This window comes from Talaromyces proteolyticus (genome assembly GCF_021365285.1).
Source record: "Talaromyces proteolyticus strain PMI_201 chromosome Unknown BGW36scaffold_3, whole genome shotgun sequence".
NCBI classification, from domain to species: domain Eukaryota; kingdom Fungi; phylum Ascomycota; class Eurotiomycetes; order Eurotiales; family Trichocomaceae; genus Talaromyces; species Talaromyces proteolyticus.
Window position 1 is genome coordinate 2,061,121 of NW_025764279.1, and position 22,517 is coordinate 2,083,637.

General features: G+C 50.2%; 7 protein-coding genes across 7 annotated transcripts; 3 read left to right on the forward strand and 4 right to left on the reverse strand.

The window, feature by feature from the left end:
* Window positions 1-914: 914 nt before the first annotated feature.
* BGW36DRAFT_290776 (putative small monomeric GTPase) lies at window positions 915-1,976 on the reverse strand (the record flags this gene model as incomplete). The annotated part of the gene is made up of 2 exons (XM_046210786.1): window positions 915-1,758; window positions 1,819-1,976. The coding sequence occupies 2 exons, from the start codon at window positions 1,974-1,976 to the stop codon at window positions 915-917; spliced, it is 1,002 nt and encodes a 333-aa protein (XP_046075635.1).
* A 375-nt stretch (window positions 1,977-2,351) lies between these two features.
* Window positions 2,352-4,720, reverse strand: BGW36DRAFT_372488 (uncharacterized protein). The gene is made up of 4 exons (XM_046215483.1): window positions 3,952-4,720; window positions 3,365-3,854; window positions 2,727-3,319; window positions 2,352-2,676 (listed from the first exon to the last, which is right to left on the reverse strand). Exons 1-4 carry the CDS (start codon window positions 4,288-4,290, stop codon window positions 2,593-2,595), a joined length of 1,506 nt encoding a protein of 501 aa, XP_046075636.1. The 5' UTR covers window positions 4,291-4,720; the 3' UTR covers window positions 2,352-2,592.
* Window positions 4,721-6,206: 1,486 nt separating this feature from the next.
* On the forward strand, window positions 6,207-8,977 carry BGW36DRAFT_424543 (uncharacterized protein; the record flags this gene model as incomplete). The annotated part of the gene is made up of 2 exons (XM_046219981.1): window positions 6,207-8,804; window positions 8,876-8,977. The coding sequence occupies 2 exons, from the start codon at window positions 6,207-6,209 to the stop codon at window positions 8,975-8,977; spliced, it is 2,700 nt and encodes an 899-aa protein (XP_046075637.1).
* Window positions 8,978-9,152: 175 nt separating this feature from the next.
* Window positions 9,153-10,647, reverse strand: BGW36DRAFT_414993 (tRNA methyltransferase complex GCD14 subunit-domain-containing protein). The gene has a single exon (XM_046219306.1). The coding sequence runs from the start codon at window positions 10,573-10,575 to the stop codon at window positions 9,247-9,249; it is 1,329 nt and encodes a 442-aa protein (XP_046075638.1). The 5' UTR covers window positions 10,576-10,647; the 3' UTR covers window positions 9,153-9,246.
* A 14-nt stretch (window positions 10,648-10,661) lies between these two features.
* BGW36DRAFT_372494 (cysteinyl-tRNA synthetase) lies at window positions 10,662-13,613 on the forward strand. The gene is made up of 4 exons (XM_046215484.1): window positions 10,662-11,129; window positions 11,185-11,312; window positions 11,366-12,352; window positions 12,406-13,613. The coding sequence occupies exons 1-4, from the start codon at window positions 10,883-10,885 to the stop codon at window positions 13,528-13,530; spliced, it is 2,487 nt and encodes an 828-aa protein (XP_046075639.1). The 5' UTR covers window positions 10,662-10,882; the 3' UTR covers window positions 13,531-13,613.
* A 126-nt stretch (window positions 13,614-13,739) lies between these two features.
* Window positions 13,740-15,459, forward strand: BGW36DRAFT_372495 (putative transaldolase). Its single transcript, XM_046215485.1, has 7 exons — window positions 13,740-13,949; window positions 14,015-14,058; window positions 14,121-14,273; window positions 14,338-14,446; window positions 14,495-14,726; window positions 14,783-15,113; window positions 15,168-15,459. The coding sequence occupies exons 1-7, from the start codon at window positions 13,871-13,873 to the stop codon at window positions 15,231-15,233; spliced, it is 1,014 nt and encodes a 337-aa protein (XP_046075640.1). The 5' UTR covers window positions 13,740-13,870; the 3' UTR covers window positions 15,234-15,459.
* A 998-nt stretch (window positions 15,460-16,457) lies between these two features.
* On the reverse strand, window positions 16,458-22,462 carry BGW36DRAFT_405079 (uncharacterized protein; the record flags this gene model as incomplete). The annotated part of the gene is made up of 6 exons (XM_046218952.1): window positions 16,458-16,909; window positions 16,971-17,204; window positions 17,226-18,809; window positions 18,881-22,203; window positions 22,262-22,355; window positions 22,393-22,462. 6 exons carry the CDS (start codon window positions 22,460-22,462, stop codon window positions 16,458-16,460), a joined length of 5,757 nt encoding a protein of 1,918 aa, XP_046075641.1.
* Between the last annotated feature and the right edge of the window lie 55 nt (window positions 22,463-22,517).

Here is a 22,517-nt window from a genome sequence, read left to right on the forward strand (position 1 = left end):
CAACAACATTTTGAAAAACATCGAAGAAGAGAAGAGTCTCTCGACTCGACTAAAACGAGAGAAATGGCATGCTTTATACCTCGTTCTCGCTCATATTTGCATCTCTTTTCTTTTCATGCGGTGCTGGATGCATGTGGTAGACCCATGCGCGGAACCCGACTCTTGCATCCCCGTTAGCATTTCACCCGGGCGAAACACTCGACTAGCCGTAGACCATGATCACTTCCCATTTTTAGTCTCGAAATGCCTAAGACGGATCGACTGAAAGGGGAAGGAGGGACATGGTTCGACGAATTAGAGAGATGTTGGTGTTATGGTCTTCGTCACCGGTTTTGAGGCCTGGCCAGCACGACTCTGCATCTCTTGCTCTAGTTATGGAGTGAGAGGGCTTGGGGGGGATTTGGGCTTGCATGGTTGGTGCTGGAGCGTGTGTAATTGGTTGGATAGGGGGCTAGGTACATGTACATACATAGGTGATAAGTGCTGGCGCAGGGGAATACATGGTTGTTCTGTACCCATCAATGCATTAGGCTTGACGCTGGCAACCATCATACCAGTTGACCTGGATACAGGTACGTATCAACGATTTGTGTATGTATGAGGTAGGTCTGGACTAGCCTACATGCATTATTTCATAATCCATAGAAAATATATCCATCACATTCACATGAAACATTTAACAACTACATGTATGTATGTATGTGGTTGCTATTCAACGCTAAGCCCAAGAAAATCATATCAAACCAGGTTCTGCCCATCCACTCCATTTCCAGCTGAGCGTAATGGCAAGGGTATCCTTTTATTCAAAGAAAGAAGAGAAAAAAAAAATGGCGCACATTTTGTCTAGATGAAAAGTATCAGCGCGGAAGTTTTACACCAAAGATAATTTTGAGACAGTTTTGATTCATATCGCGTTATTCATTCGGAGAAAGATCAGACTGCATTTTCGCAAACCCATTTGTATTTGGAACAGGCGACTGAGAGGAGATTGGGAGCGGAAATGCGTCTCCGTATCCAGACGACGCAGCTTTGGCAAAGCCTTGCCTTGCAAGCATAGTATTCAACACGGCGCAGTTATACGACGCCTCTCCCGGCGGAACAACAACAAAGATGTACGTATTATCCGTAAACTGGCCGAGAAAGACATTAAACTGCGGCGTCTTCGTATGCATAACATGGAACCCGGCCGACGCCGGCGTGGTGTGCGTGTTGCGCGCGGCGCAATGCTTAAAGGCCTTCATGATATTCGAAAGCCGCTCATGCCGGTCGTAGATGGGGTTCAGACTGCCGATTTCGGACGCAAACGAGGTAATGGTGAGAAACGTCGAGCGCTCGAAGAGGATGACTTCCTCGGCGTCGATCTTCCGCGCAAACGCGTCTAGGAACCGCTCGATAACGTATAGGTTGGGAATCAGCTTGTGCACGATGCCCGCCCACGCTTTGTAGAGTGATTGATCCCAGATGCTGCTTCCAAACGTGTCGATGTCGAAGTGTTTTGAGCGTGCCCGGATGAGCACCGATCGTTCCTCGTATATCCGCTGCCGGTGTTCGGATTGGATTAAATCGAGTTTGTGGATAAGGCAAAAGACATGTGCGGCGGGACTGTGTTGGTGCAGCGCTTCGATGACGGAGTTGTATGAGTCGAGGTCGCGTTCGACGTCGCGCGATTCGATGTCGAAGACGTAGATGAGAACGGCGACGTCGGAGAAGATGTTGCTGCGTTGACCGCCCAGGTAGGTTTCCATGAAAGCATCTTGTCTGGTCGAGAGAATCAGCAGAGCATTCATAAATATAAAAAAATGGTAAGGTCCTAGTTACCCCCCGCAATCCCACAGATTCAGCGTCAAGTTGCCCATGAACTTGACATGGCTGTGTTCCACGTCAATTGTCGCTCCTAACCGGCGCACGTCTTTGGCGACATAGTTGCTGAATATGATCGATCGCATGGACGACTTCCCAGAGCCGCTTTTGCCCATCAACAGAACCTTCTTCTTCTTCTTGCGCTGATCCATGGCCAAGGCTGCTATCCTGCTCCTACCAGCTATTGCGTAGTTATGGCGACGTCGCGAACGACCTCATGGAGAGGCTCGATGTTCACTAGACGAGGATCCCAGGAGATGGCATTTAGCTGTTATTCGTTATTCGTTGAGGGCAGCCAATGAGACTAGTACAGGAGCTCTGCCCATGATTCTGGAGAGCTTTGAGGCGCAAGTTGCGCGGTCAATGCGGAGTGAGGCGGGGTCAATGTTAATCCGATACAATTGTTATTAAGCAGATACACTAATATTCATATTATCATATCATTACAATATTGTTATAATAATATTGTTATCATATTAATACAATATTAGTACAATATAATTGTATAGATTATCTATATTAAATGGTATATATTTTTTTCAAGCTGATGCGAAGCCGTTGCATTATCTTATCCTGTCATGAATCGCAGTGTTATGAATAAAACAATGAGACAAGTACATAATAATAATGGTATAGCAGATCAAATTGTCCCAACAAAATATACTCCTGATAGATATGATGTTGCCGCAATATTTATAGATATATAATGACAATGAATTAGTCAGGAGAAAATTAGAAAACGGTGCCATCAGAGAGGATCATGATCGGTGGCTCTTTGGTGTTGGGCCTCGACACTTCGGCAAGTTCACGGCCGCCCTGTATACAGCTGGTTAGCATGGCCAATAAGTCGTTGTTACAGCACTCACCTTCCATGTGCCAGCTTCCAGTAGCTGAGCGAGGGAAAGGGCATCGTCGCCGCGAAGACCGAGTTGGTGGTTGACCTCCTCTAGCAGGTCATCGAGGAAGCAAACGGTGGTTGCGCGCCACTCCACAATGACATCGTCATCAGCCGTGAACAGAGGAGCAACCTCTACGCTGGGTTGTCCTCTAATCCGAGCATTCTCCTTGTATGCTCTAAGCCCCCTTTCCATATCGTGGTCTTTCAGCGTCAACAGCCCCATATCAATGAGAAGACCGCCGTTTCGGTATTCAGGGAGCCCCGTCAGCAGCTCGGAACCGGCGAAATGGATTTTCATTAACCTCGTCATTGGTACCATGATTGAGTAGCAAAGCCATTGGGTCAGCTTATGAAACGGGGCGATACTCTCCCAGGGTTTGGCTGGGGGAGACTTGGGCAAGGCAGAGCACACCCATGCATCGCCGATCGAGACCCCGTCAATTTGCGTCCGGGATGGCGGCCAGATTTCCGAGAGGCCATCCATGAGAACGGACCAGAGGGTGGGTACGGACACAATGGGCACAGAAGATGCGAGGGTGGAAGGATGAGAAAGCAAGTAATCTGAGGCATGTTAGCGTTGCAATCTAGTATAGGAGAGCGGCCTACCAAGCATGTTGCCTGGACGGGCATCAACGCCAAATAGGTCCTGGTTATTCAGAGCCTCCGACAGTCGGACGAGGAGTCCGGCACGACCTTCTATTCCTGCCAGCATGTTTGACTCCGAATGCTGCATACCCTTGGCTAGTGTCTCGACTGTGATTCTCTTAAGTCCCGCTCCATCAACTTGACACGGCTCGGTGGGATCGCTACTAAACAAACCACTCTTGAACATCTCTAAGCTGGCCACGGCCAAGCCTTCACTTCGCGAGTAAATCTTGCCAGACTCCTTTGATTTGTAAACCCATGTAGTCCCGGCACCTGCATCCAGCAAGACGGAAATCAGGAATAAATCGATCAACCTCCGAGTTCGTTCTTGCACATCGATCGTGCTGGGCCACGACTGTAGAAGTTGATTGATCCGCGGTCTTCCACCCACATCGAAGTGTTGCCAACGACCGTGAGGAGGAATTGAGGAGTAGTTGGGGGCATAATCTCTCTAAATATTGAAAAGAGCAGAATATTAGTGAATGAAGCAGACAAATTAGAATACGAAGAAAGAAAATGTGGATAGAGGTAGTAGATAAGGAACACACCTTTATAATCGAAACCACATACGAAGCCGTGGCTTCAAACTTGCTCATGTCGACATCGAAATGGTTCAAGCGATTGGCCCTGGCCCTGTCCGAGACAATGCGCGACCGCTCTCTCACGGCATGGATGCTTCGAAGATAGGCAGCAGGGTCAAGACTCGGGTCGGGGGGCCTTGAGATGGGCACTTCAGGGATGGAGGCTGGCAGCGTGCTGGAGGAGAGGAGTGCGGGGGACTTGAGCGAGGCAGTCGACGTGCGCGTGCTGTGCGAGGAGTGGTTGTCCTGCTCATCTCTGTCGCTGTGGATGGAGTGTTTCGAGTCTTTGCGCTTGAACAGGCCCATGGTGAAGCAGCTTCTGCGAGAGGGTGAAGAGCGAAGAGCGAGAGCGATGGAATTGAGGCAGCACAGCGCTCAGACGAGGTGATTGCGGAGGTGACACAGAAGCTGGTTCAGGCTGGTTCAAGCTGGCGGCAGGATCTGGCGGGGTATGGCGAGGCGAGCTTGGAGCTTTGAGATGATCGATCACGATGCACGACGCCAGCACGGGAGGAGTCTGGGAGACTCGCGACTGGGTCAAAGTAGTGGGGGGGGAGGCACAAGCTGGGCGGCGGCAATGGGCATGCATTGGCATTGGCATTGGGCCGTGGAGTGGACACTGTCAAGTTCTCAGGCCTGCCTCGATCTGGAGAGAGGGTCCTATTATCGCGCTGTGCACGCAGTGAATGGATGAGGGTGATCCTGGGGGGGAATGGGAGAATGGGGAAGAGGGGCGGGAGGAGCACTACAAACTGTAATACTTCCCTAACTCTACAGTAGAAAACAATCATATCACTTGTCTGATCCGAACCACGCTACGTATTATTAATATTATTCCCTTACTCTATTTAGTACAAAGCATTCCTACTACATACAGGAGGATTGCACCTCGGCGCCGGCAGAGATTTCTTGGTACATGTAAATAAATACTCCGTCGAGCCTAGAGCGTTAATTAAACCGCAAAACGCCACGCAAGCACGGACTCCCGCCTCTGTCTCTTCCATTCAATATCTTCACTACTGTTTGTATTGTGTATGTTTGGGTATGTTTACCATCCAGTTAATCATGTCTTTCAAATATTCCGTCAGGGATGACTGTTGATGACTACCCGGTAGTATCAAGTACTGTCAGACTGTGACACTACAGTCCCACTCAGCACCACCTAGTACCGCCTGTTACATGTGTACTAGTGGTGGCACTGTTGAAAATATTAATATATAATTATATTATATTTTGTAAATTATAACGAGCAATGATAACGCAGGGAAATTAGTTCCTCGGTGAAGGATGCAATCCTGGCTCGACCAGGCGAGCTTGCTATTCGTCTAGCACCGGCAAAATAGACCGTTTTACAGGTCAATTGCCACACTAGTCCAAGTCAAAGTTACGAGAATCCTCGCCTTTGCTCGGTCTAGCCAGTCTCAATAACTTAAACACAGGCGCTCAATATTGTCCAATATCAAGTTATTAAGTATAACCGATAGTGGGCGATCACCGCAAATCCCACTAATAGTGGCATTAGGAACGGAGGTATTACTTAGTACAGACTCGACGGACGCGCATATACCCGTCTAGAGCACTGGTTGGTATGTGCGGCTGTCACTGCATCGACATCTGGAGTAGATTGAAATAAGCACTTCAGTTGGACGGAAGTGATCCGACGCGTCAAACCTGCACTACTCTATACGGAAACTTGCGATAATCAACTCGGGCCTGTGCGTCGGCCTTCGGTGATTGTAGGCGAAGTCCGCCGTTGCGAGGGACTTGATAATAACTAGTAGGAGACTAGGAGTAGCCTGCATATGCTTGTACTTAGGCTAGGCCTATCCAATTAAAATCTAGTGCGAATATACGATGACCAGAAGTTTAGCTGCAATCATGTGACTAGGCTCAGTCATCATCCTGGGCCATTCCTAGACTAGTTAGACCATCTTAGCCACTCACTAGCCACTTCTAGCCACAGCCCATCACGACACTCGACAGACAACCAGTCACAGCTTCAATCACAACTCTACGCTACGACCGTGAGCCTTCGGCGCTCTGACTTCAACCCAGCATTCGAAAGTAGCGTATTATGTTTTTCTTTTCGCCATGAGTTGTATCCTTCATTTGTGAGCGAGCGTCGACGTGTCCTTCCCGCTGTGTGTTTCAATGATACCACCAATTCGCCGCTTTCCACTCGTTGCTGCTGCGATTAATTGTCCGAACCCCCCCAAGTTAGTATGGATGACCTGAACGGCTTGAGCTGGAGCAACAGCCCCAACAATGCTAGCAAGCTCCCACCAATAAGCTCTTTCTCGTCCATACATCCATCGCCAGCCTCAGGTCGTGCCACCCCACTATCAGCCAACATACACACAGCCTCCAACAACCCCCCGTCGAAGCCAGCAACGCCAGCGAACGACAGCTTTGCTAATCTGGTTTCATTCAACAACTCGGGCTCGAGCAACAAGAATGTGTCCTTGCTGGAGCAACAGAAGAAGCTGCAAGAGCAAAAAGCTAGGCAGGAGGCCGAGAAACGGAACCGATTCGAGGCTCAATATGGCGGTCAGAATGCTCAGTTCTGGGATAGCCTGGGTCAGAGCAGGGGAGGGACGCCAAAATCAACTGTAGGGGGGTCACCTGTACCAACTGCGGAGGCTGAAGATGACGACGTTTTGGCTGCTTTTAATGCTTCAGCGCCCGTCGACGCATCCACCAATTTCCCTATTCCTACCGGCCGAAGTGCATCTGCAAGTCCGGCCAAATTTGCTGCGCAGGAAAGCAGTAACGATCTGACTTTTGATGATGATGATCCATTTGGTCTCGGACAACTACCTTCTAAATCAACGTCAGCCCCGCGACCTCCGGCAGATTCTAATGACGACGATGACTTTTTGGGGCTACTTGGAAAACCAGTATCGGAATTACCGCAACCTCAAAAACAATCAACTCCAGAACCCAGCGTTTCTGCTGCATTGCCGAAACCTAGTGACCCACGGGACAAAGCAATTGCTGAACTTGTCGATATGGGATTCCCGCCGGAAAAGGCCGCGCTCGCTCTGGAAAGCACCGAATCTGGTCTCGATGTGCAGGCTGCAGTAGGCTGGCTTTTGAATCAAGCACATTCTGAATCGCGTCAGAAATCTAGAGCAAAGGCTGGGCTACCAGAGGAAAGCCAACCCCGTGGCAAGAGCAGCAGCAATCGGCGGCAGAACGGCACCCCGTCTTGGATGATAGAAGACAGCTCGCTACAACCATCTGGACGTCGTGTGGATAACAGATCTCCTGCTTCTCGTGACCGTGACGTCGGTGAAATGGCCACCAACTTTGGCAACCAGCTATTCAAGACAGCGAATACGCTATGGAAAACGGGGAGCAAGAAAGTCCAGCAGGCTGTTCACGAATTCAACTCGGAGGCGGATCCTAACCGACCTCGCTGGATGCAGGAAGCTCAGCTGGCTGAAGAGAAGGAAAGCCGTGCATCCAAACCATCACGATCGGATAAAGCCCAAGTTCGAGACGAGCAGCGACAGCGCCCTAGTAACATGACCGACGAGGCTATGCTTCTAGAAATGGACTCTGGGAAACCAACCCGTCGCACTGCGCGAAAACCTGAATCCACGGAGCCAAGGCCGCCACAACATTCTGGAAGATTTACAGAAGCTCCTATGAGACATCATGAGCCCACGCCTTTCCCGTTACGAGAGCAGCGAGAACGTCCACAGCCACTACAACCACCTCGGCCACAGAATTCCAAGAAAGATCTGAAATCCCAGCTTAGTCGGAATGCACTAGAAGAACAGTCTGCCCAGGCATATGTTAGCCCTGCAAGGCGGAGAAGAACGCCACAACCACAGAAAGACGAGCAATCCATAGATCTTTTAGATAATACAATGTCACCCGCACCCGCACCTCCGCCTATTTTATCGGCCTCTTCCCCAAGCCAGGCGCCGCAGAAACCCAGGGCACAAGCGCCTCGACCGAAAGCTGTTACGCGGAACGCTCCTCAGGCCTCGCCCTCGGCTTTGAGTTCTTTTCATAAGGACCGTGAACTTGGCAATGAGGCTTATAAAAGAGGAGATTATGCTGCCGCACACGAAGCTTTTACGAGGTCATTATCACACCTTCCAGGAACCCACCCCGTCACACTACTAGCACGCAGTAATCGTGCCATGACGGCGCTCAAAATCGGAGACCCAAAGCTAGCCATCAGCGACGCAGAATCTGTCATTACATTTATCGGACCGTCCAAAGGCGAAGGCGAAAGCATCGAGCTTGGCAATGGCCAGCCGGCCAAACCAATGAAAGATTTCTTCGGCAAGGCCATCATGCGCAAGGCCGAGGGCCTGGAACACCTTGAAAAATGGGTCGATGCAGCGCAGGCTTGGAGACAAGCGGTTGAGTCCGGCCACGGCGGGAGCACCAGCATCCAGGGTCGAGACCGGTGCGAAAAAGCCGCTGGGATCAGCAAACCCACCCCTGCAACATCGCGATCCGCCACTCCGCGATCTAACCCACAGCCATCGACAGCCCGGAAGCAGCCTGCTTTGACTTCGCGACCAGCACCACCCGCCGAAGCCGTGACACGGCTCCGCGCCGCCAACGAAGCTGCCGAGCGCGCGGACGAGGAGAAACTCGCGCTGACGGATAGCGTCGACGCGAGAATCGCAGCGTGGAAGGACGGGAAACAGGATAATCTGCGCGCTCTACTCGGCAGCCTCGACACTGTCCTCTGGGTCGAGGCGGGGTGGAAGAAGATTAGTCTTGCGGAACTGGTGCTGCCGAATAAAGTCAAGATCCAGTACATGAAGGGAATTGCGAAGGTACATCCTGACAAGGTGAGAAGCTTTTACCGCACCCTAAACTCTTACACTCTTATCAGCTGGCTGATTAATCCTGATTAATGCAGATCCCGACGACCGCGACGACGGAGCAGAGGATGATTGCTGGCGCGGTGTTTAGCTCGCTGAACGAAGCATGGGATAAGTTCAGGAAAGAAAATAATATCTAGACTTTCGATTTCGATCTTGATCCTTGGCTGGAACTGAGAATCTTCAGTGCGATATTGAACCAAACCGCGTATATATGCACACGTTGGCTTGCTATTTCGAGCCAGCTGGCATGGACATATTACGACTTAAATAGAATTTAGAGCACGTACATATCGAACCACCTACTTCTTAACTATGTAATTCTCGATGTTGGTCATATTGATTGATCATATGCCTGTGTTCCTAAATATACAATTATGAACTGGTAGTCAATTTCAACTCCAGTGCTCTACTCAGTCTTCACAGCAGCCTCTCCATTACGCTCCGATCGCGAGGGCCATCTTTCTCGACACCTCCGCTCCTCCTCCTCTGACCAAGGCCGCGGTAGAACCGCGAAGACGAGGTACGACGTATGCGTTTTCAAATCCGGCTCTGTGCGATGGATCAGACGGCCACGCTGATACACGGGGACTTCATTCTTAGCCTCGTCTGTATTATCATCCTCTTTGACAGCCCTTTCGTTGCCGTTTGTGTCTGTGTTTGAGTTCACCCCCTCCTTTTGCAATTTCCGATACTCGCGCATCTTGTCCTCCTCACTCCGCAGCTTCCCAATAGCCTCATCGACGGATTTGGGGAATTGCACCGCGCCCCGAACACCCTCGTTGCCGAGCCCATACAACTCTCTGCGCACGTCGATGCGGCGCTGGTTGACTTCCACCATTGAGATTGACAACCAGCCGAGCTGACGCAGCGTGCTGATTGTTTTCTGCACTTGCTCCATGCACGGCGAGAACGTGCAGATGAAGACCGGTGAGGATGGGTCAAGCGGTGAGACGGCCGCGCCATCAGCCGGATTCCGTACAAGGTGCTTCAGCGCGAGCCACGGCGCTGGCAGATCCAGGAACACTGCATTGGCGCGCGGTGATTTCCCGGTTTTTGGATCACCGAGGAGAAAGCCGTCGCTGTAGACGTCACGGTGCGTGGTGTGCACGACGTCTTCTAGGCCGTGCTGCGCGAGCTCTTCGCGGATCTTTTGCGCGCGTTGGGCGTGGAACTCGAAGCTGCAGACTTTGCCGAATCGCGTCCTCTTCTTGGATTTGGGTGACGACGCTGAGCTGTATCCATTGAACACGGCGCGAGCAGCGGCGTGCGTGAACGACCCGCTACCGGCGCCCGCCTCGATGATCGTGCAGCCCGGTCGCGCACGCAGTCTGTGCAGAACGTAGCTGTAGTCTGGCGTATAGACGACCTGGGTTCGATGCGGAAGCGACGAAGTCCAGGATTCAGGGGTGGGTGGGAATATATGTATAAACCCGCTTGCAGACGCCGGCACATCGTCGGCTTCTGTTGAGTCAAGATCGTCGGCTTTTCGTTTCAGTGCCTTTTTGCCTCGTTTGTTGGAGGGGGGATTTGAGGAGGCGATTTGTGAGCCCCACGTCTTGTTAAGCAGAGTGCTGTGCGGGAATGGGCCGAAGCGTGTTGTTACGATTTTCTCAGTGCTGGGGTCTGCATCGGAGGCGTCGAGGACGACGGGGAGGAGGTTGTCTCGGCGGAGATGGAGGAGGGAGAGCCCGTTGGCTGTCGAGCGCGCGCCGGGGTTGAGGAATGGCGAGGGCATGCTTCGACCGTCAGAGGGAATTGACGGAATACAGGCCCAGATATTCGTATATGTTTGTGCAGGGTGAAATGAGGTTGAAGTTTAACAGGAATCTTTTTTCTGCCGCAGCTGGCCCAACTAGGCTAAAGTAGGGCTTAGGGCGGTCTCCCGTAGCGGGGGCGGGTCAGCCTCCTGCTGCGGGCTGTGACTGTTACAGAAATGACTCGTATTGCTCTCGTTGTTGTTAATTATTGTTGTATGTGTATGTGACTCACCCGCCCCTCATTCCTCTTCCTTGCATATAAAAGCCCGTTCCTCGCGCTCCTTTATGAGGCTCTCGCTTTTCTCTCCTCTCAGTCTCCATCTCAGACCGCGTCCCCCGTCAGTTCTTTTTCCTGCCTCCAGAACAATGGCGACCGCTCGCCAGCAGCCCACATGGCAGCAGCCAGTCGCGCACCCGGACACCAAGCTGCCCCCTCTCAAGATCTACAACTCGTTGACAAAGTCCAAAGTCCCCTTTGTGCCGCTTGATCCCAAGGGCCGCAAAGTGACCTGGTATGCCTGCGGACCGACAGGTGAGTGCTTCAACGCTGCTGATTGTGGGGAGATTGTAGCTAATGTCTGGTTTAGTATACGACGATTCGCATCTGGGCCACGCACGAAATTATGTCACTACAGACATCATCCGTCGCATTCTTCGAGACTACTTCAAGTTTGACGTCGAGTTTATTATGAACATAACCGACGTCGATGATAAAGTATATCCCTGCCGCCGACCTTGAGGTGTTTGTGTGTTTATCTAACTGAATAGATTATTCTTCGAGGCCGTCAGCAATATCTCTTCAACAAGTTCGTTTCTGCGCACCCTACCATCGATGCGAGCGTTCTCAACACCGCAAAGACTGCTTATAAGGCTTATATAACCAAGAGCCTGCCTCTATTAGACCCTGAGCTGCCACCGGCGCAATACCAATCGGAAGTTGAAAAGGTGTATGCTTTCGTGCTGAATGGCGGGCCGCTGCCAGGCAATGAAAAGCCTGGGGATGACGAGGTAAAAGTGAAGATGCACATCAAAACCGTTGCTTCGGCGGCGAAAGTGATTGCGGACGCCGAGAGCAACCCTGCGTCGGTATTGAGTGAATCATTCTATACAAATGCGCAGGACGTGTTTCTCCCGTATCTAGACAAACTGGAAGGGTCGACTATCGATGGAAGCGACCATTCTATCTTTACGAGGCTTACGAAGAAGTACGAGGATCGTTTCATGCAGGATGTGCGAGACCTCAACGTACTGGATCCTGATGAGATAACCCGAGTGACTGAGTATGGTCAGGAGATCGCTGACTTTGTACAACGCATCGTGGACAATAAATTTGGATATGTCACATCTGATGGTTCTGTCTACTTTGATATCAAAGCGTTTGAGGAAGCTGGATTCCCATATGCAAGACTCGAGCCGTGGAGCCGATCTGACGGAAAGCTCGTCGCCGAAGGTGAAGGTGCTCTGACAAGTAAATCGACGGAGAAGCGGTCAAATTCCGACTTTGCGCTATGGAAAGCTTCCAAACCAGGTGAGCCGAGCTGGGCGAGCGCTTGGGGTAAAGGAAGACCTGGTTGGCACATTGAATGCTCGGCGATGGCCTCGGCGAAACTGGGACAAAGCATAGATATTCACAGTGGTGGTATTGATCTGGCATTTCCCCATCATGACAATGAATTGGCTCAGAGTGAAGCTTATTGGAACACTCACTCTCATGACCAGTGGATCAACTATTTCTTACACATGGGCCATCTTTCGGTGAGTATCATGTTTCGACTTGGTATTAGACCAGGACTAATTTGTTCTCACAGATACAAGGTTCAAAGATGAGCAAGAGTCTGAAGAATTTTACCACTATTCGAGAAGCACTTGATCGAAAAGACTGGACTTCTCGGAGCTTACGCACCGTGTTCCTAATCGGAAACTGGAACGGTGGGATTGAAATCACAGAAGACCTTGTAAATACCAGCAGCGCATGGGAAGAAAAAGTCAACAATTTCTTCTTGAAAATGAAAGATCTTTCGTTGCTGAAGACGTCAAGCGATGGATCCGATCAATCGTTGGGCGCTGCTCTCGAGACTGCCAAGACTGCAGTTCACGATGCCCTTTGCGACTCTTTCAACACTCCAGCCGCTATGTTCGCAATTTCTGATCTCATCACCAAATATAACTCGACCGACAAGGCTACTATTAACCCTGAGCATGTTGAGCAAGCCGCGAGGTGGGTGACTTTCATGGTCAACATGTTTGGTTTGAATGGCTCGGCATCACCCGACGTCTCAGAAATTGGCTGGTCTGGCATTGATGTGCCTGAAGAAGCGAAGCCATACTTGTACCCGTTGTCGAAAATGCGCGACTCACTTAGAGAAAAGGCGCGATCAAAGGAAGGACTTACCGGCGCTGAGATCAAGAGTATTGTCGGCCAGGAAGCTGGATCTGAGCCCTCTACGTCAGAGGCAGCGGAGCCATACGCCAAAGTGCTTTCGGATTTTCGAACTAAAATAGACTCCCTTGGTGACTCAGACAATATTAGCAAGGAGATCTTGACCCTCTGCGACCGCGTCCGTGACATCGATCTTTTCGACCTAGGCGTTTATCTTGAGGATCGGGATAACCTACCTGCACTCGTCCGGCCCGTCACCAAGGAGTTACTACAAGCCCGAGAAGAAAAGGCGCATAGGGCACGTCAAAAGCAGATTGAAAAGGAGAAACGAGAGAAAGAAGCTCGCGAAAAGGCCGAAAAGGGACGTCTGAGCCATTTGGACATGTTCAGAACAAACGAATACAGTGCCTGGGACGCCGAAGGGCTTCCCACGCACAACTCTGACGGTGAAGAGCTTCCTAAAAGCCGGGCTAAAAAGCTACGCAAGGACTGGGAAAGACAAAAGAAGCTGCATGAAGCTTGGTTGGCGACCAGCTCGAAGAGTATTGGATAAAGAAGTGCTGTATCTCGTTGTAGTTTTGCATTAGATGGCGTTATTCCTGGATAATACCAATATATAAGTTAGTGGCCATTCTAGTTATTCTCTTAATCTTCACCGCAGATTGTAAGCCATACCTCCACATACTAGTGGTGTTTCGGGTGCGGGGAAGCTGATAGGCGCTGTACTTCCTGCGGGGAGCTTGAAGATCCATAGCCCATCACTCTCTAATTCCCATCCTGACAAGCACAGTTTCTCTATTACATTCTACTGACTCTTCACCAAGCTCTGCCCATCTTCATCGCATCCACTTACCCCACTGACCCTCACAAATCGCGCCAAAGCTGCATTCGAGATGGCAGTCTCTCCAGCTTCAGCACTGGACTATCTCCGAACAAGGAGTATTGTTGACTGCGACACGCTCGACGCCAAAGGTGCCTTCCTCCATTATCATGCTTCTCACAGGATGCTTTTCTCGTACTAAAACAACGCTCTCCAGTCGCCCAGACCCTCGGCCCCTTCCAAGACTGCACATCCAACCAGGTCTTTCCCCCCATTCCTAGTCTATGCTCCTAGTCCATACATCGTGCTGAGTAGACGACTAGGCAATCGCGTTTGCCGAGCTCTCAAAACCAGAGCGAAAGGAGCTCTTGGCAGAATCTCACTTCAAAGCTAGCACGCTTCTACGGGCGATGGCAGAGACGAGAGAGCCTCGGTTTGTAGGCATTGAGCTGGATGAATTGGCAGTGGAAATTGCTGTATGGGTTTTTTTCTCGGATATGCCTAGGATATACCTAGGAGTGTGTTGCTAATGGCTGTTAGACTGTGAAACTGGCGATTCAAGTTACGCCCTATTTGCGTGGTAGGGTGCATGTCCAGACTAATCCGTACTATGCTTACTCGACTGAGAAAACGATTGCGAATGCTTTCCGTAGGATGCAATTCCTTATATATAATGGCGTGAGCTGACTTTATATAGGGATTGTTTATCTTTTCAAGGATCTTGCCCCCCAGTGGGACAGTTCGAGGATTTGTATCAAGATCCCGAGCACATGGGAGGGCATGATGGCATGTCGAACACTGCAGTTGGCAGGGGTGCATACCCTCGCCACGACACTGTTCTCAATGCCGCAGGCAGTTCTCGCATCGGAGGTGGGCTGTACATATATCGCTCCATACGTCAATCAACTAAAAGTCCACTTTGAGCCGGGGTTTGTCTCACCATACACTTTTTCCGTCTCTATTAAACTAACCATTACTTTTATAGGTTCGTCGACCCCAACAAGCTATTCATGCTCTGCTGCAATATACAGCAGTACTACAAAATCATGAGCTCTGTCACCAAAGTTCTTCCCGCGAGTCTGACCTCCACAGACGACGTGCTCGCGTTGGCAGGCGTGGACCATATCACCATCGCCCCGTCTCTTCTCCAGCTCCTTTCACTTCCTGCAGGCCCCAGGCCGAGATCTATCTTTGATAAGGTGACACCTGCCATGACAGTGGGTCTTTTGAGGACGTCGTACTTGAAAGACGAAGCCGCGTACCGGATCGCGTTCACGCGGGATCTAGGCGGTGCCAGTGAAGAGAAGTTGACACAGGTATGTCTCAGTTTTAGTTCCAAATACAGGGGTATTCGCTAATTCTGGTCAAAGGCTATCAATATCTTTTGCGACATGCAGGATAAACTGATTGCCCTTGTAAAGTCCAAGTCGGAGTAGATCTTGAGCGGCAACCATGGTATTACATCAGCGTCTCGCTAAGTGTAAATGTATACTGAAGCTATTACTTATTATCCAATCAACCTGTCTTCCTGGCCTATGAGCACCATGGAGTGATTGTTAGTGCCTACAAGGCCAAATATTCAAAGCGGTTCTAGCAACAATAAGATACCAAAATGGAAAAAAAATGTACAAAAGTATTTATCTCAGCGGTATCGCACCTCCCACAAGACTGAACAATAAATATGTGGAAACGGACTCTCGCCCAACTTCAGGTCACAATAAAGACATACACATAACATAGCCCTGTACCTCGTCGACCCGAGCAGAACCGAGAGAAGGATATTGAAGATGATAAAAACGGATCTCAGCGCACCGTCCGGGAAGCCCAGCCACCAGAAGATGGCCTGGTTGTGCTGCGGCAGTTTGTCTGCAAGGTTCCTGGAGAAACTCGGTATGAACCAGGAGGTCAAATGCCCCTGGATGCAGAGTGCGCTGAAGCCCGCTATCGTCAGGCAGATCATATTGCTTATTTGGCAACCACCGGCAGGCTTTGAGGTAGGCATTTTGCCGTCCTGGTTAATACTGGCTAGGTGATGGAATATCCGACGAGGTAGTTCGGTTACTATTGACATTGGTAGTCCCGTTAGAGGCGCTCGTTGTTGCCAGGTATATGCATGTATTCGTCCTGGGAACTTACTGTTGTTGAAGGTGTATACTACATATATGTATGTTTGGAGATGGAGTAGAGAGACACTCCGGCGGTAAAGGGAAACTGTTTAGGGGATTTCATGACATGTTTGACAAATAAAATTAAAAAAGGGGAATTTCGACTTGTACCAGGAGAGCCAAAACAAGCATTGATTCTCAGGATTAGGACTACTTAATTTCTAGGTTGGTGGATATAGCACCGGAATATTAGGCTACTACAAGACACATGGCAGGAAAACCGTCCACAGTGCACATACTCTTGTTTACATAGAAATATGAGCGACCATGATCTAAATTCGCAGAACTGTACAGAGACTCACCTGAATACCCTGTCACCGTACCCACATCATCTCGTTCCCTCATACTTGGAGGTAAGGCAAAATGTGAGGTAACAAGCGTATCCAGTACGCTGCCATTACATTGAATCTGACATTGGAACAATGAGGGTTAAACTGTGTCTGTTCATAAAAATATAGGATTGTCCAAATGACAGACTTCTAAATTCCAACAAGTTCACGCCACTGAAAGCATCGGTGCGGCCATGTACAGATTGCCGAAATCGTCTAGCAGTCGATTGGGTAATTTTGCGGTTAGTGAAGAGGTGTTTTTCCATCCCAGAATCTGCGGCAGACATTGAACCGCTACATCTCGGTCATGAGGCTGCGCGGGGTTTAGCCACTGCGCTTTCACCTTGTCCCATTGCGTCTTGTCCCCGGTGGACGGTGCAGGGGACCAACGGCCATCTCGGGCAGGGAAGGTAGGAAGAACCTGTTTTTTGGGGTCATCAATGGTGACCTGCATCTTCATTGCATTTACCACGTTGAACTTTTTGATCTTGTCGGGTGATAGTTGGGGTTTTGGAGATTCGACCTGGATGCCCATTAAAAGATTCCTAGCGGGTTGGTCGCCCTTCATCAACTCATCTGTGCTGCTGCCGCGTTGCTGGGGGTCCTGGCTGGCATCATCTATAGAACAACAGTTAGCAGGTGCATCGCAATGGAAATTCAAGTGACCAGTGGACCGTACATATGCCCCAGAGAGCTGAAGGCACAGCCTTCATAATCTTCGTGGGATTCCACTCGTAGTCGTCTGTCGCGTCATTGAGGAACACTGCTTGCCGCTCTCGGTGGATCGTGATCGTGATTTCAGACGTCAGGCGAGACGTCAAATGCATTGGCTTTGCAAATATATCGGTCTGATCTTCTACTGATGGGCCTGTCTTGACGGGCGTCCCATATTCGTCCGAAGGAGACACCGTCGCTTTATTGATAGCGAACTTACAGTGCACTGCGAAGATAAAATTTCCCGAACGAACCTTCCAGGGTGCACCCTCTTCCACCTCCGAATTATCCTTGTCGCCTTCCATCATGCCCTGAACGCAGCTGAATATATGTGCTTTGCTGTCGATCACTGGGATGCTACCAGCTCCGATATCCAGGATTGTCCGTGCAAGGCTGGACTGTTTATCGGCCTGGACGACGAGTTTGTAGAAATCCTCCAGCGATAGAGGCTTCGGTCCACTAGGGGATTCACCGAAATAAACCTTGACTGTACAGACGAGAATCTTAACCTTCACCTCGCCGTGCAGAGGCGGCCCAGCCAGTGATAGTGAGGCACTTAGCTCTCCACTAAACCGCAGCGTGGTAATTCCAATATCAATGCTTAGCTGGGCACCCAGTGAGACCCCAATGTCGGCCATGAAGTAGAACGGTTTGTAGTTGATGAAAAAGTCCGCCCACGCATCGAACCAGGCTCGGATCGGTCCAGTGTCGTAGACAGCGCTCAATTTTCCACCTCCCATGCAGCATTTCGGAGTGATGGCAAAATATGCTTCTCCAGTGATGCTGATGTTACTATCATAACGCCATGAGATTCCTAGCCGATTTGGTTCGGGGTAGTGTGCGGGTTTTTGGAATGCTCGGTGATAGCCTCCGATCGTGAAGACCCAGTCGCCCTCATGTTCAGACTCCTCGGAGCCGTGAAACCAGTAGTAAAGCGCAAAACCGCCAGTCAGATGACAAGAGGGATGGAAGACATACGAGCTTGGCGCCAGCTGGGCCTCGAACTTCATTACGCCCGCTGCAAAGTCCACCACCATCTCTATTCCCAGCTCAACGTGTGCAAACCGGATATCACTGCCCTTGGGAATGTCTGCGACGGCGATACCGAATATGCCGAGCTTCACCTTGGGATTCCATGATACCACAACCACCGCATCGAAAACCAAGGTCTCGAATGCGGTCACCTGCAGGCCTGCAGCCAACCAAAAGGAGCCATCGCGAGGGCTAAACCAGCCCGTGCCATCGGCCTTGACTAGTTTCTTCACGGTATCCATAGGTTTTGCTTCAAGATCGGTTTTGCTTACGAAGGGAAACTCCGATACCTCCGCGACGCTCGGAAATTTAATATTGCTGTTATATCCGAATCCGCCAGTGATTCCAGAGATCTCGGCCAGTTCCAGCGTCACCAAGGGTCCGTCCAGTCGCGCGAATACAAACACGCTGGTGAATTCATTGCCGCCGTGGTCGAGTGTCACCTTGCCGTAGAACCCGGCCGCAGCGAACATGTATGGTTTGAATGATACGACAATTCCCCCAGCAAACCCCTTGATGTTACCGGAATCTATCATGGTGAATTCACCAGCAAGGATTACCGGGGAGCGATCGAACTGCACAGCCAACCCACCGAGATGGAACTGCACGTTCTTCAGACTGATATCCTGGATGTGTGTCTTGGACAGATCCAGGCCAATTCCAGCCTCAATGAAAGTGAAGCCTACAGGGCCTAGAAGAAAAGACGCATCGAGGATGATCATCACCGTGCTCCCTTTGAGAGTGAAGCCGATGTTACTGATCGATATTGGACCTGGCCATCAAGTCAGTTAGTATCTACTAAACTCTTCTACGGTTATTAACAAGAGCGCGGTCATATCTTACCAGACTTCTTATTATATGGCGCCATCGACGTGTCTCCAGTATCCTCTGCATTGCCGGACTGCAGCGTGGTCACTTGACGACTGATCAATTTTTTCTTGCTAGATTGGAATACATAGTCAATGAGAGCTTGGCGCTGATTTCCCTCCCTCATCACTAAGATAAAGTGCGAACCTGAGGCCAACACGATATCCTTGGCCCCACTGGTCTTTTTGGTATCTCGGAATATGAGCCTGTCTTCTGGGTGAATTCCAGTCGGATCTAACTCATTATTGATTGTATTTATATCTTCTCGAGACAGTCCACCAATGGAAGAAGATTGAGTACTTGGGTCCTTCACCCAGAGATACAACATTTGATCGAAAGGCTGTGGAAGAGGTCCGATGAGGTCAATCATAACCGTTGGCAAGTCCCTTACGGCAAGTCTAAGAACCCTCTTAGGTGCTGCGCCTGGCTGCCAGTCTAAATGGCGGTATTGGATGAATGTCACACTCAACTCAATGTTTCCAATGAATCCGGTGGTCACTTCAACGCTGAAGAAAACCCCCCTATTATCATTCGGAGCTGCGAGACCGAGAGCCTTTGCACTATGCCCCAGTCGCGCGCAGTGGATTTTCACTGCCCCTTTGTCTGCCGCGCTTGGGATGGGGATATTGCCAATAAATGAGGGAAGGAGTTCGCTATCCTCTTTCCCCACAAGACCTTCAATAATAGTCTCCAAAGTGGCACCTTGGGATGCTGCACCCAGCGTTGCGATCAAGTCCCAACCGTCTTGACTATAGCTGTACGTGAGGTCCAGCTCGAGGTCTCCGATCTGGAGACCACCTGCAAACTCAAATGAACTTCCTTGGCCCTTGGCATAATTATATGTTAAGTCGAGCTGAGCAACCTCTAACCGGCACAAAATATCCAAGACAATGTCTTGTGCATCTGGGTCAAAAAATACATACAAATCACCGAGAGTGACTGGGTGCAATTTCGCTTCCAGAGTCCAGCTTTTGCTTGTAGAATCATACAAAATGGACCCGTCAAGGATCACAGAGGGCTCTTCATACTCTTCATTAGCACTGATCAACTCTAGCTTGAAAGCAGCCTCACACATCACAGCCTTGGTGGTCATATCATACTCAACATAAAGGCTAATATCCTCTAGCTCCACGGGCGGCACCGAGCTGGTATTTTGGATGACCGGGCATTTCGCATCTGCTCGAATAATCAGAGACTTTTTGGTGATCTCGATACTAGCCTCCACTAACTCCGTAGGGAGCCCCTGAGGGATCTGCTGAGTGCCAGCCTGCAGCAATGAATTGAGATCCAAATACGACTTTTCAGACTTATTGTACGGTTGCAAGTCTAGGACTTCTTCCCAATCGGGCTGTAAGCAGACGGGAATCGCATCATCTGATTGAAACCATAGACGGCCTGACAGTGTCCCCGTCATGCTCCAGTAGGTGAAGACACACGTGGGGGAACCATCGACTTTGAGGGGGATTTCGAGAGTGAAGCCCCAGCTTCGAATCTCCGGCTTTCCGGTAGATATGTCAATTTCTATGCTGAATTCACGTATGCGGATACTATCCAGCATGCTTGTGACAGCTTTAAGTAGCTCTTGCAACTCAACGGTAGGATCCAGATCATTGAACGATTTTTTGACCTCTTTAGATAGCCACGTAAGGATTTGAGTTAGCTGGATATCTTTGTCTTTGGTTTGTAAACGCAACTCAATCCAGGAAGCTTTAGTGTCAAATTGGACGACTGCTTGAAAGCCAGCAAATACGTTACCACCCAAATCCACCACCAGGAGGGCGTGGTTGGAGGTTGCTACCCGCACACCATTCGTTGACAAATTCCAGCAGCCGGCAATTCGGGTGGTTAGGCTGGCGGATTTAATTGGAATTTTCCCCTCAAAGTTGAATAATTGCTCGAGCCTCTTAATTCCCTCGTCATCAAAGACCCATTCGAGGCGCATACTGGTCCGGTACAACCCATGGGGAGCAAACCAGACCGCGTTCCTGATTCCAGGGCCCATACGCAGTGTGAGATTCACACTTTCTCCAATTACCTTACCGAGCGGTGAGTTAGTGAGTGTGGAGAGCCCTGCATAGGAAAATATATCTTTGAGGGTTGCATGTGCTGACTGCTCTGTAGCAGATACGAGGGCAAAGACCATCGTATCAAGCTGGCTGACAATTCCATGGTTCGGCAGTGCCGTTTTCAACCCAAAGGCCGCGGTCACGGCGGCGCTATCAAAGGACAGAAGACCCTTCGGCGACCAGGGAGCAGGAATCTGTACTTGGAAGCTGTCTGGTATTCCACTATTGTCAGTGATTACAGTCATTTGACTTGCCCCAATGGTGTCTGTACTCCAGCTCAACCATTCGTCCTTTTTGAGGAATTGTTGGGCAGTTCCAGCCGCTGGCTTTGCAGTCAGCCCGAACATCCGCCAATGCAACCCCCCAATAAAGCTGTCCAGATCCGTACCCTTGGGTAACGTCTGGATACGAGGATCGGTAGATTCCGTGCTGGCGGCATACCAGTACCCGTCCGGGATAGGAGGAGATGGAGTTGGTGCAGGGGATGGGTTTGATATGATGGGTAACAGAGGACTCATATCGGAACCCGCCGTAGCGACAGTATCGCTCTCTGAAGGCTTAGGCCGTTTTCCCTTGACCTTCTCATCTGCCGTCGCTTTTCGCTTTATTTTGTCTGCTCCCTCTATAGCTTCTTTTAACGCCTGATCTGAGAATCCGAGCAGCGTATCTGGAACATCCCCATATAAATTTACCAGGCCAACAACACCAGGGACCGCAGTAACTGCCGTAGCTGGCCGATTCCCCGCGACCCGTGTTTCTGTGACTTCTTGAAAGATTGTTACCCAGTACCAATCCATGGACTCCTGGTGACTGGTAACGCAGATGGCAAGTGGTTTTTTGCTCTTTTCCAATTTGCCTCTGTAGGTCATACTGTACATTTCGCTGAGGCACGCCTGCCACGCCTGGTCGATTTGCCAGGCCATCCAAACCTGGCAATTATACTCGATCAAGAGCTTTCGAAGGTTTTCAACGCTGTGCTCCTTTATGTACTTGTCGACTTTTGACTGCATCCCTTTATAGAACGCTTTCGCCTGCTCGCGGAAATCTTGCACATTGGGCTTGGTTGTTTTGTTAAACTCCACATACCGGTTGGCAAGGTCGTCCAGGTACTGCTTCCAGACACTGTTATTATCCAACTTAATGTCGCCACTCACAAATTCCACAAGATCTCCGTATGATCCCTTCCGATCGTATTTATCGCTGGTGCCTTCAGGCATGCAGTAGTATGGGTATCTAAGCACGACAGGTCAGCGCCTTCATTCTCATAGACCACCTCGTTCTTCATCCTTACCGTGTAGCAAGCAAGGGCTTCATTTTAGTGGGTTTATCCAGAAGCCGGGCGTTCAGGTAGGCGAGGGTTGCCCATGCTGGGATGCTGGGATGAGCTGGTGGAAGAGGCAGGGAAAGGAAGGGATCACATACACGGATGCCAGTATTTATTTCCTGCACTCACAACGATCAATTCCGGGTTCAACTTGTTAAGGAGGTCCATTGATGTTGAAGACAGTGACCCATGATGGCTTTTTTTATCCGTTATTATCAAATCC